This window comes from Pinus tabuliformis, chromosome J, assembly GCF_031772625.1.
Source record: "Pinus tabuliformis cultivar Carrire ecotype Pingquan chromosome J, CPIR1, whole genome shotgun sequence".
Classification (NCBI taxonomy): Eukaryota; Viridiplantae; Streptophyta; class Pinopsida; order Pinales; family Pinaceae; genus Pinus; species Pinus tabuliformis.
In genome coordinates this window covers 1603534267-1603549151 of record NC_142295.1, presented here as the reverse complement: position 1 = coordinate 1603549151, position 14885 = coordinate 1603534267, and the positions used below count along the sequence as shown (strand labels likewise).

Genomic DNA, 14885 nt, shown 5'->3' with positions numbered 1-14885 from the left:
TACATATAAAATTAATTTCAAGAATCCAATTCCAATATTTATAATCCACAAGTTCATTGTCCATGTGATTAAAAAAAAATTAAACACAAAAGATTGAATTGCAAAAAATGAAAAACAAAAAATTAATAGTCTTATAAGCTATTTTTAATCTCATAAATTATTTTGATCCATTTCATTTCATTAGAAAACTAAGACATGAAAAATAAATAATAAAAATTATTTGATCCCAAAAAACACAAACAACAGAGAAAAAATAATATATGTCCAATATTTAAAATTCACAAGTTCATTGTTGATATGATTTAAAAAATTCAAACATAAGCAATTAAATTGCAAAAATGAAAAACAAAAAATTAATATTCTCATAAATTATTTTTAATCGTGTAAACCTTAAAATATTATTTCGTTTCATCAGATAACTCAGACCAGAGAAATAAATAATAAAAGTTATTTGACCCGGAGGAACACAAACAAGGGCGAAAGAAATAATATAGGTTAAATTGATTTCAAGATTTCAATCGCAAATATTTATAAAAGTCATAATAAGCTCATTTCCCATGTGATTTAAATTTTTAATTTCAAATCATAACATTAAGAAAGAAAGAAATAATAATGACGAATAATAAAAGTTATTTGACCCAGAGACAGGGGACAAGGAAATAATGTAAGTGATTTGGCCCCAGATTACGTTGTCGTTTTGGGATATCAAACATGAACGTAGCCGCCTCTCATCCGTGGTCGATCAATGGAATGGCGAGCTATCTGAGTGCCCATATCCCACGCCTGATGTAAGTGCACGCAGTCCACCATCATCAGCTCATTAAACAACTAATTGATCAAGTCCAACTGCACGCAGGTCGTCACCTCATTAAACAACTAAAAAATCAGGTCTTCCTCGATGCAGATGGCCATAAATAAGAATGATTCAAAACTTCTACCATGCTTAAACCATCGACCTCTGCAATGGCGTCCGCAGCTGCGAGACCTCTTGTGTTTGGTCTGAATGGGCAGAGAATAGAAGTAGACCTCTCGCAAATCGATCCAGCAACTACAGTGCTCGATTATCTTCGTTATCACACCGAATACAGAGGAGCTAAGCTGGGTTGTGGGGAAGGTATGATCTGGAAGCCCAACCATTCATGATATATATATATATATTCCATTCATCATTAATATATATATGCTTTAGTATTATATTCTTTGTAGATTTCTGTGATTCACTGAAACATTTCTATTTCACCTTAGATGATACATAGACTCGCTTTTTAAATTTGGCATTGTTTGCTTGTATTGATAGCTATTTTACCTTGGATGTTACAGAGGCTGTTGCTTTTTAGATTTTGCATTGATTGCTTGTATTGGTAACAGGTGGTTGTGGAGCTTGTGTGGTGCTTTTGTCAAAATATAACACTAAAACAAAGAAGATAGAAGAATTTTCAATTAGTTCCTGCTTGACCTTGTTGGGTTCTATTGATGGCTGTTCTATTACAACTTCTGAAGGTCTTGGGAATTGCAGGGATGGATATCATTCTGTTCACAAAAGAATGGCAGGATTTCATGGATCGCAGTGTGGATACTGCACTCCAGGAATGTGTATGTCTATCTTTGCTGCTCTTCGCCGAGCTGAATCTAAAGAAAAACCTGATCACAAGCACGGGTTTACCAATTTTTCGGCGTTGGAAGCAGAGGAAGCTATTGCAGGCAATTTATGCAGATGTACAGGATACAGGCCCATTGCTGATGTTTGCAAAAGTTTTGCAGGAGATGTAGATTTGGAGGACTTGGGTATAAACTCGTTTTGGAAAAAGGGTGAACCCGGTGACCCTAATAAGTTGCCTGGCTACAATCCAACTACAGTTTGTACTTTCCCAGATTTTTTAAAGACGGAGTTTCTAGCCAGTGGACCTGCAATTCCTAATTGCAATAGCCAAAATGGTGAAGTACCGAGAGAATCGACATTGAAGTTTTCTTATAAAGAGGATGTTAAAGGAGAAGAGCGTTTCTGGATCAGACCATCCAGTTTGGAGGAGGTTTTGACAGCTTTAAATTTGAGAAAGGCCGGCAGTAAAGATCTCGAACTTAAGCTGGTTGTTGGAAATACAAGTGCTGGAATCTACAAGGAAATGAACCCTAAAGTGCTTGTTGATATCGGTAATATCCCAGAGCTACAGGTCATCAACATACAGGATTCTAGGATTGAGGTTGGAGCAGCAGTAACAATTGCCAAACTTATCGAAGCTTTAGAGGATAGAAAACACATTACCACTGATGTTTCAGATCAGAGTAAAGAGGGTCATAACAGAAATGTAGTTTTCGAAGGCATCGCCAGTCACCTGAAAATGGTTGCTTCTGGATTCATCAGAAATACAGCAAGTATTGGTGGCAACATAATTATGGCCCAGAAACTGCCCTTTGATTCAGATGTTGCGACCATCCTCTTGGGAGTGGGTGCATCAGTCAAAGTTATTTCAGCCGAAAGAATAGAATCCATGTTAACCATGGAGGAATTCCTTGACAAACCTCTAGATTCAGGGTCATTACTACTATCAGTATGCATTCCATACTGGAATGAATCTAGTCACCCAGTCAAAGATCTTAAGAGCGATGGTAGTGTTGGATCTTACAACAATTTGTTGTTCAAGACATACAGGGCATCCCCTCGTCCCCTTGGTAATGCAGTTTCCTATGTAAATGCTGCCTTCTTGGCTCAAATTTCACCCAATAAATCTCAGGGTAAATGGATGATAGAGAGTGTTCGACTTGCTTTTGGTGCTTTCGGTGTGAGACATGCCATAAGGGCTAAGAATGTGGAGGAATTCTTGGTTGGTAAAGTTATAACTTCAGCTGTTCTTTTGGAAGCAATTCAAATGCTTAAAGTGTCTATCATTCCTGTGGAAGGCACTCCAAAATCAGCTTACAGGCAAAGTGTGGTTGTTGGTTTCCTTTTTGATTTCTTTCTCCCTCTAGTAAAAGATAGAGTAATTCCCTCTATTACTTTCCACCCAAATGGTATGGATGAAATAAGTAGGTCCGTTAATTTGAATGATTCTCTGGAAGCAAACAGGGGCCTGAGTAGTATCGATTCCAGTGCAAAGAAATTGTGTTGTAGACCAAAATGTCTTACACTTGGGAAACAGATGATGGAGTTCCACAAAGATTACTATCCAGTAGGCCAGCCTTCTGCAAAAGTTGGTGCTGAGCTCCAGGCATCAGGTAATTTCCTGTCCTCTGCATTCCCGACTGTAGATGTCAACTATCTTGATTTTACATCATCATGTCTCAAGCCAAGCTATTCATGGTTTATATGAAAGAATTTGATACCAGCAACACATTCTCGTGTTCATATGCTTGTTAACGCTTGTGAAGAATCTAAAGTAAACTCTGGATGAACATTTTACATAAAATGGTACTTTTTTTGGGCAAAAATGCTTCATATATTACAAAGACAATATTATGTACACCTACAAAGTGAACAACATATGTACATGAGATAAGGATGTACAGTGAAACTTCTGTGATCAAATCAGAGTAAGCAGAGGAATCAAACTTCCTTGCATCCCTAATCAATAGAAAGCCCTTGGCCTGCAATTCAAGATGTAGCTCTTCCCACTGGGATTCAAGGAAGAGATAGAGTTGACAGTATTTGGCTTTCATTGCTTTTATCTTTCGTTATGGCTTTCTTACACTCTTATCTTTATTTTTAGCTGCATCAACGTGCTGGGCATGTTGAGATTGTAGCTTGGAAGGTGGTTCTGCATAGGTCAGGTGCCATGACATGCAGCCAATCACCTCAATTATCTTCTATGGCAATTATTTAATGAATTCCCCAAGTCAGGACTTTAGATGGCAAGAGACAGTTATCACGACAAATAATTAGAGATCGGTACACCAACTTCTAGGGTTTTCTACCATGGCCACTAGCGTTCAATATGAAGACAGATTGGAAGGCCCTTCAAATGATCTATAGTGGAAGGTTCAAATCTCAGCTGTTTTCAAGGAGAACAAACTGTGGAACTTCGTTAATATAACAATGGTGCCGCCAAACTTAGATCCAATTGATCTTGACTTGCATGAGGTCAAGGAGGCCAAGGCACCACGAATTATTCTCGATGGGGTCAAAGGTCATCTGATACCCCATTTGTCGGAGAGAGATACTGCAAAGAAGATGAGGGATATGCTCACAAAGTTGTACTAGAGAAACTATCAGAGTTGTAAGATTGTGCTTGTTACCACAAAATCTAGCAGGGCTTGTAGAGGGAAACCTTACAAGGCAAGGAGCTAAACTAAGTGCTAACAATGGGACAATGACCCACTGTTACCACAGCTAATGTCCCCTACTCTTTATGAACTTTCACCGATGGGAGGGGTCCCAGTAGGAAGGAGATCACTTAAAATAGATATGCTAGGTATTGGGTATGAGGTGATCAAGCTAGAGCTCATTCGAAAGAGAGGCTCAATAAAGGTACAAGGCTTCAAAGAAGCAAATCTCTCTCTAAGAGAAGCCCTAGAAAAGAAGGCACAAGAGCTAGGGTTTTGATTTTTTTTTATGGGAATAGGTATACACAAGGTCAATGCCCAAAACAAAAGGCTTCTTATGATATACTTCAACAAGTACTTAGCTCATACAACCTTCAACAAAGTCCTCAAGTTGAGGGAGAAGAACCTAGGGTTTCCCGCATGGAGCAACACCTAGGGCAAGAGATTTTATGGATGAAACTTGAGTGGATGCCCACCAAACTTGCAGCATAGGTAGCCTAGACCTTAAGCTTGATGTTTAGGCTCTCGAATTCCCGAAAAATCACCTCCCTAAAATTTTGTTGCAAGCCCTAGAGTTTCACCCTAGCCTTAAAAGGATCAAATTTTAAGAGAAAAAAATATGGATGAAAAGTAGAGATGACCACTAAGGACTTGGATTAGTGTCCTATCATTTGGTCATTTTGTTAATTTTAGATAACAATGGTATGTTCTATGCTTAGCACAATTACTTCAATGTTCCTTTAGCAACGCAATAACAATTTCCAACTATTTCAATAGCAATCACATTAACCATTAATCACATTAACAGTAAATGCAGATAAAACATAAAACAAGATGCAGAAGACAAGCCAAGACAAGAGAACACCGGATTTGGTGGATGCCAGGGAAAAACCCCAATGTGGGGAAACCCTTTGATCAAATCTTCTTATTATTATTCAATAGTTTAGTAGAGAGAGAGAGTACAAAAGTCAAATAGACTAGCCCAATACAAAGTCAAATCAGCCCTGTCAAATTCTACAGTGAACTGCAGTCAAACTTCATCCCTAACCAGAAAGTCAACGCTGGTCAAAACAATAGTCAAATACGTCCTTTGAAGCACGGTCAAAGGAAGTCAAATTTGACCTCCAACAATGGTCAAAGTCAACCCGAAACAATCCCAAAAACTCTGGTCAAATTCAATCAACCAACGGTCAGTCCTGTGGTCAACACAGGTCAAACAACTCCAAAATTCTCAATTTTTGTGCCAGTCAATGCAGCCTGAAGAAAGAGGAATTTTTCCCTTAAAACCGCAGTCAAATTCAGTTAAAACAACCTCGGTCAACGCTGGTCTTGAAGTCTTAGATTTAGCCTGTAATTTTCTGCCTAGAAAATTGTCCTCATTGCCACACGTGTGAGAGAGAGAGAAGTTGCCTAAGATGTATGAACCAATCTGATGAAGAGAGAAGAAATGTGTGAGTGAATGATGTCCAAATGAGGTGTGAGGTCTCTTTTATATATACACTTCGTTGTGGGAGAAGAGACACATCCATTGGGCTTCTTGAGCCTGTTACCACTCAAACTAGCAGGGGACCTAAAGGGGATTCCTAAAGGGCAAATGCTAGACCAATGGCAACAGATGGAGACTTAGCCCGCTATCACCTCAGCTAAAGCTCCCTACTATTTATCTACTTTCACCGATGGGAGGAGACCCTGTATATTATGGAGTCACCAGTGAAGGATAAATCAATAAGTGGATGTGGAGTGACCCAAATGATCCCTTTCTAGAAGAGGTTGAAGGATAGAGCTTGCTTGCTTTCTAAGCAAGGTACAATGTCTTCTAGGATAAGGATGGGAGTATTTTAGGGTTAGGTTAAGGGAATTTGACCCGTGAAAGAGTTTCACAATCCCTGTTGAAGATTGGTATCTTGGATGGTTCTTGAAGAATTGTCTTTTCAAAGGAACGGGACCACACGGGACCAAGTGGACCCAACCTAGGTTAGAAGGTAAGAGTTTAGCAACCAATGATGTTCTTAACCTAGACAAGGTGGGGGGAAGCATCAAAGAAAAAATATTCACTTAAAGGTGTTGAATTGATTCTATGAGGCACTAGCCTTGAGGATGCTAGGGCAAAGTTTGATCTCAGAGCTAGGGTTTGGCTTTTCTCACAACTCCATCGTCGGAATGGCTTCAAAATTGGAGGAGGCCTTGGGGAGACACTAGCGCAGGAGAGGCTAGGAGTTTGAACTTTTTGGAGGGATATCTTGTCAGGAAAATGATGCCCTAGATGACCCAACTTGGCTAGACCTAGGAAAAGGTGAAAAGGAATTGATTTTAGGTGACCACCTCTTAGTAGATCAGTGCCTTAATCTTGGGAGAATGGAGTCTATGATAAATATGAATGAAGACCTTTGGTTCTTAGTCAAGGAGGCCTCAAGACTACCTCGCTAGCCTTCTAGGTCAAAGAGAAGCAATCTTGCAGCTTTTATACTTCGATGTGCAAAAGGTGATGGCTTATCAAGATGAATTCGTTGATAGAATTATCCCTAGGAGATTTCATTCAAATTACATGGCCCATACATTGAGAGATGCTATATAGAGACAAAATTCCACAATTTAAGCAGTAAATGCATGCAACAATTAGCCCTAAAAATAGCGAAAATCCCAATCCAATGTATATGACAAAGTAAAACAAGAATAACATTAAAAGCATGTACTTACATGTAATAGAACATATCCAACCATCCACAATTTGACAATAGAGAAGCTCCAAGATAATATAAACCAAATCCACAAATCAAAATTCATCCATAAAGCTCCAATTCATCCTCCAAGAAAAAGTACGAAATTCTCAAGAGAGAGAAGAGATCCAATCCAAAGTGATGATGAGAAAATGAAATCATCTCACTTGTATTTATACACTAATGAGGAGTTCAAATTAGTCTCCTTGGCCTACATAAGCCCCAAAAATAAAATAATGTGCTAATATTCTAACTTTTGGTGACAAGCCCACCAAACTAGCTCACAAATGAAAGAATATGCCTCTTAAGAGGTCAAATGATGAATAATACATGTCGTAGAGCCCTCTAAGAGGCCTGATGAGGTCCATGGGTGCCATAATGAAGAGTAGGACCCTCAAAAGTGATGGACAAGGGGTTGGCCCCTTGTTCTCCAAACAATAAACTTGTGGTGCTCCCAATGGGTGTGGGGGCACAATAATAACCTCATGGGTCTCCAAATGGGTCAAAGATGCTTGTAGATCATCTGCAAGGGCTTTGATGATGGTATATGGGATACCACATTATTCTACAAGTTCTGGGTCAACTACCAAGTGCATGGTACATCTGTGGGGTCGGCTAGGCAAAGGTGAACCAGGTGCATCTTGTTCATCTAGTGGGAGTATCTCGAGCATCTTTGACCATCCTCGGGGATTCATGGAGTGTTTTCTACTGCTGTGGAGGCCCATGGCTCTCAACACATGCTCTACATGTGCCAATGTAGCCCTCTGGAGGATTAAGGCTCCGTATAGGGAGACCAAACCCAAGATGGAGACCATCTTCATTCCTGCATAAGATCCAATGTGTTCCCTAGCATTCCAATACAACAAATCATTAGAGAAATCAACTAAATGAGCTTAACAACCATGGACCACAGGTGGGGACTTAATAATGGCTTGCCCTTCCATAATGGGTTTCGGGATGTGCCAATGTCTCCTAACTCCAAATGGAGTTAAGTATCCTATTAGGTGGTTTCTACTTCTAAAGGGGATAATATGTTCAAGGTACATCCTTCAAAAGGTGGTGGCATGTGACAGATAGGTGCATGAAGTAGGGGATGAGAAGGGGCATCCCTGGGCCACATGCTGCGGTACAAGGGTAGCTAGTAAAAGGGAAGCCCACACTTGGGTTTATAATGCATAAGAGGGAGAAATCGTGGTATATGAGGTGCCTCGGCCTTGATTTTTCCACCCTTCTTTATATGCCTTTTTCCTTTTTATGATTTTCTTTGATTAACGGCTCGGGGCTCAAGGGGTAAGAGCATGATACATAAGATATAGCAGTGAATACCCCCTTTTAAGGTGGGGTAGTTTATTGCCCACTAGGTGTTGGGACAATAATGGGTTCCTATATGATGAAGGAGGCTAGTAGAACCAGGAGGGACCAAGGTGATGGCCATGATGATGGGGTAGAATTCATGTATTGGCTTTTGCCCACGTGCTAAATGTTTTTGTCTCGGCAATATTTTACATTTTGTGGTACATTTTCTTGTTGAATGTGGCCAAATATGCTTTTGTCTTTATTTTTAGCTGCATCAACCTTCAGGCATGATTCTAGGCCTGACCCGAGGTGTGGGCAAGGGGAAGGGGCGGGCCAACCCTATGTGGACCCAGTGGAGGAATTTGGACCCAAGTGGGAGAAATGATGGATGGGGTAATAATGCATGGAAAGGGGGGGTAATATAAGCGGATAAGGGAGTGGGACCACACAACCAGAATCGGGGTTTCCCATGAAATACCATCCCTAAAGCCAAATGGTTAGTAAAAGAGATTCCACGGGACTAGAATCCAAGGTTAATATCCAAAACGGTCTAGGGAACAAGAGCACAGACTTAACCCATTCTTTCCGCTGAATCCCCCCATTAATCCATGCCCATAAGTGTCCATGATAAGCAAACTAAAATACTCAATTATCGAATGACAAGGCATACCTTTAGGTTTGGGAGGCCCACCTTCAAACATACAATCATGGCAGATGGGCGAGGGACCACATGGCTAGCTCAGGTGGCGGAGAAATGGTACAATGAGCTAGCTAGTGGTTGCTAATTGCCGGCTGAGGACCATCTTGGAGAAAAAAAAAAATCTCCTAGGGATATCACCCACAAAATGGTGGGTAACAGAGCCTACATTAAGCTGAGGCCGACTTGAACAATTTGCAAATGTGTGGTCATAAATTCAAAATCACACTTTTGCTTGTCTAAATGAGATGATCTTTATATCAATCTTGGACCTCTCGAAAAGAGGAATCCAATGCAATTATCATCTCCATCAAATGAGCTGTCCCAAGGTGGAATTTGGCCGTAGTTTTCAATTTTAACACTCCCTCTCAACTTGGGAGAATTCCACTTGCCAATCCATCTGTCATCATCATGCCATCCTTTCGTCATGTACCATCTTTGTCATCTCTGTTCTGCTGAACCATGAAGTAATAATGAAGAAGAATTGATCGAGAGTGAGTCACAAGACCTTATCACTCTCCACTGACAAAAGTCAGTCTAGAGGTAGAACCTCAAATGATCCCAGATCAAGCTGTTGAACACCATGCATCCTAGTCATAGGGAGTACGACAATACACAATGCATCCATCGATAGTGCTATGGTCCCTAACCACTTTTCCCAACTCATTGGCCAGATGAGAGGTACTTCCCATGAGTCTCAGACTCCATGGGTAGGATGTATGCTGGGGCATCGACAGGAGAAGGTGAACTACTCTTCCTACTCATATGCCATAGGAGAAGGTGAATCACTCGTCCTATGCATATTTCAATCATAGGGGAAGGTGAACCACTCACCCTACATACATGTCAACCATCATGGGGTATCACAGGGGAAGGTGAACCACTCACCCTATACATAGCACACCACTAGGGGAAGGTGAACCACTCACCCTGTACATAGCGCACCACTAGGAGAAGGTGAACCACTCACCCTATGGTCGCTCATAGCTCCAAGAAGTACCCCAAGCCCCTAGGAGCTTCCAGAGCTCAATGTCCAACTCACGTGGGACCCTCATAGGAGGGTCTTTCCATGACTCCAAGTCTCTCTCCGAAGGTTAAGAATTCGACCTTCTCCAAGGGCTTCATGAGAATATCTGCGACCTGCTCATCAATATTTATGTGATGGAGCCTTATTGCTCCTTGTGGTACCATATCATGGATAAAGTGATACATGGTATTAGTTACTTACTTCTCAGTAACTGAGTTGCAGTGCAACAGTTAGCAGTGTTAGTGCTATGGGCAGCATGATGAGAGGGGCTGCCGTACAAATGCAGCAGTGGCAGTGGCAGGGACATGGGTAGCAGTACATGATGCAACAGTGCAGAGGATGTTGGGCAGCAGGCCTAACATCAGCACAGGGACCGATGCCGGATGATCAGGGTGATGCTCAGTGAGGAATCTTACTAGAGCACAATCCTTGCTAAGAGGGAGTGTTGATTTGGGGTAGCATCGGATGTGCTCTAGCCATGAAAATTGGTGGAGAGGCTAAAGCACATGAGATCTCCAATACCTAGAAATGGTTTGGGTAGATTCTAAACAGTTTGGGAGATATTAAAATAATTAATATTTTTAATGGAGTCCCTTAGTCTAAACTTAGGGAAAATAAAATATTAATGTGAATTAATATAAAACTGTGTTAGAAGGGTCGAAAAGTCATGGGTCAAGCCAAAGTTAATCTTAGTTGTTGATTAGGGACTTAATCTCAGCCGTTGATTTGTCAACGATAAAAGTATAAGAGGAGGCTTGAGGGTCATTTGGAGAACACACCGAGTTGATCAAGATTTCGATTTTTTGGGGCAAGGTTTGCTGAGGAAGTCAAAAGAGTGATCAGAGTTGCAGCTGAGGGGCAGTGAATACAGAAGCGGAGAGGTAGGGATAGTACCAGGAGGATCAACGCAGAAACTTGAAGAGAGGGACGTAGAGCTAGCCAGGGCTCACGTAGAGGTAGCTAGGAGCTGCACAGTGCCTCAGAGAGCCAGCGTGGGTGACGTAGAGGCTCTAAGGGCTGACGCAGTGCCTCCAGAGGCTGACGCAGGGTGAGCTAGGGTGATGTTGGGCCAGAAAGAGCTGACACAGTCCCTAGAGGCTGACGCTGGGGTTTTCGTGGGGCAGATTGGAGCTAGGAGCTCTCGGAGTGTTTATCCGGGGTTTCAACGAGAAAATCTATCTCCGATGAGAGGTACTACTGCCGAGATTATTCTCTATTGGGTGAGCCAGTTTTGGCACCCAGATTGTATTCTGAAACTGCTTAATAATTAAAATCCTCAGATAGTTGCACCGGTTTTCCCGCATTGGGTTTTCCGAGGACATTGGTCCAAAAACAACGGTGTCACTTGTGTGATTGTTTTGTTTCCTTCAGTTGATGATCTGTAACGTGTTGAGCATGTACTTGTATTTATTTTCAGTATTTACATGGTAAATAACTTGTTAATTAATCAGAACAAGTAGGCAGAAATAAATTAGAAAAGTACATGAAGGGTTTCTAACAGTTAGACTTAGAAATTCCAACACCTTCCACACTTGGTGCTTCACGGCTTCTTCTAACGTACATGGCTCAGATTGAACAATGCTACTCATAGCAGCTAAGTACATTTGGTACCTGTTCGGCTTCTTGCTTTCACGAAATGTCCCCCTTGGTGCAACATGTCTTTGAGCATCTTCAAGAGTATCTTTGAGCCACAAAGGTCTTTTCCTTGAGGTAGAGGGGTCACTAGGAGGTGGATCAATGGGATCCATCAGGCTTTCAACATCGGGCATCAGATCATCTGTCGGAGATTCATCCATCTTTCTTGCATTATCATCATTGTCCTTCCTAGGGATAGGAAGATCTTCGAATTTCGCAAGGTCAGAATCTTTATCGAAGGTGACATCATGACTTATTTCCACTTCTATTTGACCAGGCACATAGATTCTATTTGCCTTTGAAGTTTCACTATAGCCCACAAAAGTTCCTTTCTTCCCAGATGCATCTAGCTTGTTTTTTTTCTCTTTCAGCACATGAAAATATACGGGACAACCAAAAATTCTAAAATGAGAAACATTAGGTTTCTTACCGGTGAAAACTTCTTCGAGTGTCTTGAAGTCCAATGCTTGATGCGGGCACCTATTTTGAACATATACAGTGGTGTTGGCAGCTTCTTCCCATAAGAACTTCGGTAGGCCTTGGTCATGAAGCATGGCACGGGTGGCTTTTATGATAGTTTGATTCTTCCTTTCGGCAACTCCATTTTTCTCAGGAGTATATGCAGTAGTAGTCTCCCTCTTAATGCCAGCTTCTCTATAATAGTCATTGAATTCATTTGACTCATATTCGGTTCCATTATCGGTCCTCAATATTTTGATCTTCTTCCTTGTTTGATTCTCGACCAAGGCTTTGAAAGAGCAGAACCATTTGAACACTTTGTCCTTCTTCTTCAAGAAATAGATCCATGTTTTGTGAGAGAAGTCATCCACAAAAATTGCATAGTACAAGTATCCTCCTAAAGATGTTACGGGCAACATACCTGATAGATCAGAATGGACCAATTGAAGAATATTGGTAGTTTGACTTTCACTTGAAGGGAATGGTCCCCTTGTATGTTTTCCAGTTGCACAACCCTGACAAACTCCTTCATGATCTATGTTGAATTTGGGCATACTTGTGACCATCTTCCTTACATCAGGTAAGGCTTTGTAATGAAGGTGAGCAAATCTTTGGTGCCATAATTCGGATTGAAGAGAAGTATCGCAAGTCATAGCTCCCAAAGGACTTCCTCCAACCTGATAGAGACCTTCAACCCTAAATCCAAGTGTAAATGCATCTTTCAAGTTCCTTTGCCAAACACGTACCTTCCCATCAACAAATGTTACCTTGAAACCTTTATCTTCCATCGCATAAATAAATACCAGGTTCTTTTTAAAATCACGTACATACAATACTTCTTGTAGATGAAGGGTTTGACCTTGATTTAAGTGAAGTGTGACAGTCCCAATCCCTTTCACGGGGTAGGTGTCATTGTCCCCAAGTATGATCTCCAAATTTGTCTTCTTTTCAACCAAGTTTGAGAGTGCCTCCGTGTACCTAGTGAAGTGCCTTGAGGCACACTATCAATCAACCAATGATCCAATGTATCCAGAGGAGAGGTAGTGGTGAGGGTAGAAATAAGATAAAATTATTTTTTCTTATGTACAACATTAGTTTCCTCATACCTGGAGTTTCTCGATCTTTTGGGAGGATGACCATTTCCATATCGAGCAGTAGGAGCATTCCTCTTTCCTTTGTTGTTGAACTTGTTGTTCCTTTGATTGTCGTTGCCTTTGAAGTTGTTGTGGTTGTTGTTGTCATCATCCCTTGGAGCATCCTTTTTGTGAGGACACTCTCTAGCATAGTGGCCAAACTTGTTGCAATTAAAGCATCTTCGTTTTCTTCCTTTTTGAATCCCGGCTTAAATCCTTGACCTTGTCTTCTTGGACCAACATTGTTCTTCCTTTTAGCATGAGTGCATCTAGCCAATAATTCATCAAAACCCGGAATCCTGTCATTGTTGAGGATGGTGGTGTTAAACACATCCCATTCTCTTGTAAGGCCTCCAAGTGCAATAAGAGTGAGCTTCTTGTCGCCAACAACTTCTCCAATAGATAGGATTGAATGGATTCTCCTCTCTCCATCTTGATGTCTTTCAACTTATTCTTGAAAAAGAGGACTTGATTTGCATTGTTTACTTTGAACATCCCAACCAGCTTGTCATACATCTCCTTAGATGTTTCCAAATCAGAAATATAGGCAACCAAAGGCTTGTGAATGGAATCAACAATAATTTTCTTAGCTTTGACCTCACCTTTCTTGTACTTTGTTTTGGCAGCAGCGGTGCATTTGAAGGAGGTTCCACCACTCTTCCTTTGACATAGTCCATAGCATCATTTTCTTCCAAAGTCAAATCCAGAGACATCTTCCATGCATGATAGTTGGATTTGTCCTTAAGCTTGTCCTCAGATTTGAAGTATGATGTAGTCGTCATTGAGGCTAGCTCCAAATTCTTGTCCAACAACTTCCCTTAGTGATTGCTTTTTCTTACTCTTGCTTGGGCTTTGTCTTCACCCGAGATCTGATACCATGTTAATTTTAGATAACAATGGTATGTTCTATGCCTAGCACAATCACTTCAATGTTCCTTTAGCAGCCCAATAACAATTTCCAATTATTTCAGTAGCAATCACATTAACCATTAATCACATTGACAGTAAATGCAGATAGAACATAAAACAAAATGCAGAAGACAAGCCAAGACAAGAGAACACCAGATTTGGCGGATGCCAGGGAAAAACCCCAATGCGGGGAAAACCCTTTGATCAAATCTTCTTACTATTACTCAATAATTCATCAGAGAGAGAGAGTACAAAAATCAAATAGACTAGCCCAATACAAATTCAAATCAACCCTGTCAAATTCTGCAGTCAACTGCAGTCAAACTTCAGCCCTAACCAGAAAGTCAATGCTGGTCAAAACAATAGTCAAATACCTCCTTTGAAGCTCGGTCAAAGGAAATCAAACTTGGCCTCTAGAAATGGTCAAAGTCAACCCAAAACAGTCCCAAAAACTCTACTCAAACTCGATCAACTAGTGGTTAGCCCTGTGGTCAAACAAGCATGCGGTCAATGCAGGTCAAACAACTCCAAAATTCTTGATTTTTGTGCCAGTAAATGTGGCCCGAAGAAAACGAAATTCTGCCCTTAAAACCACAGTCAAATTCAGTCAAAACAACCTCGGTCAACGTTGGTTGTGAAGTCTGAAGTTCGACCTTTAGTTTTCTGCCTAGAAAATCGTCCTCCTTGCCACACGTGTGAGAGAGAGAGAGGTTGCCCAAGCTATATGAACCAATCTAATGAAGAGAGAGAAGAAA

General features: G+C 41.0%; 1 protein-coding gene across 2 annotated transcripts in view; it reads left to right on the top strand.

Moving 5' to 3' along the window:
• Positions 1-703: 703 nt before the first annotated feature.
• Positions 704-14885, top strand: part of LOC149233608 (indole-3-acetaldehyde oxidase-like) — a 355169-nt gene continuing 340987 nt past the window's right edge. Inside the window, exons 1-2 of one of the 2 annotated variants that reach the window (XM_089379808.1) lie at positions 704-1114; positions 1369-3213. In XM_089379808.1, the coding sequence (XP_089235934.1) occupies positions 940-1114; positions 1369-3213 (2020 nt within the window). In that variant the 5' untranslated portion in view covers positions 704-939. The remainder of the gene's footprint in view (positions 1115-1368; positions 3214-14885) is intronic. The other variant, XM_089379809.1, reaches the window with a different exon arrangement.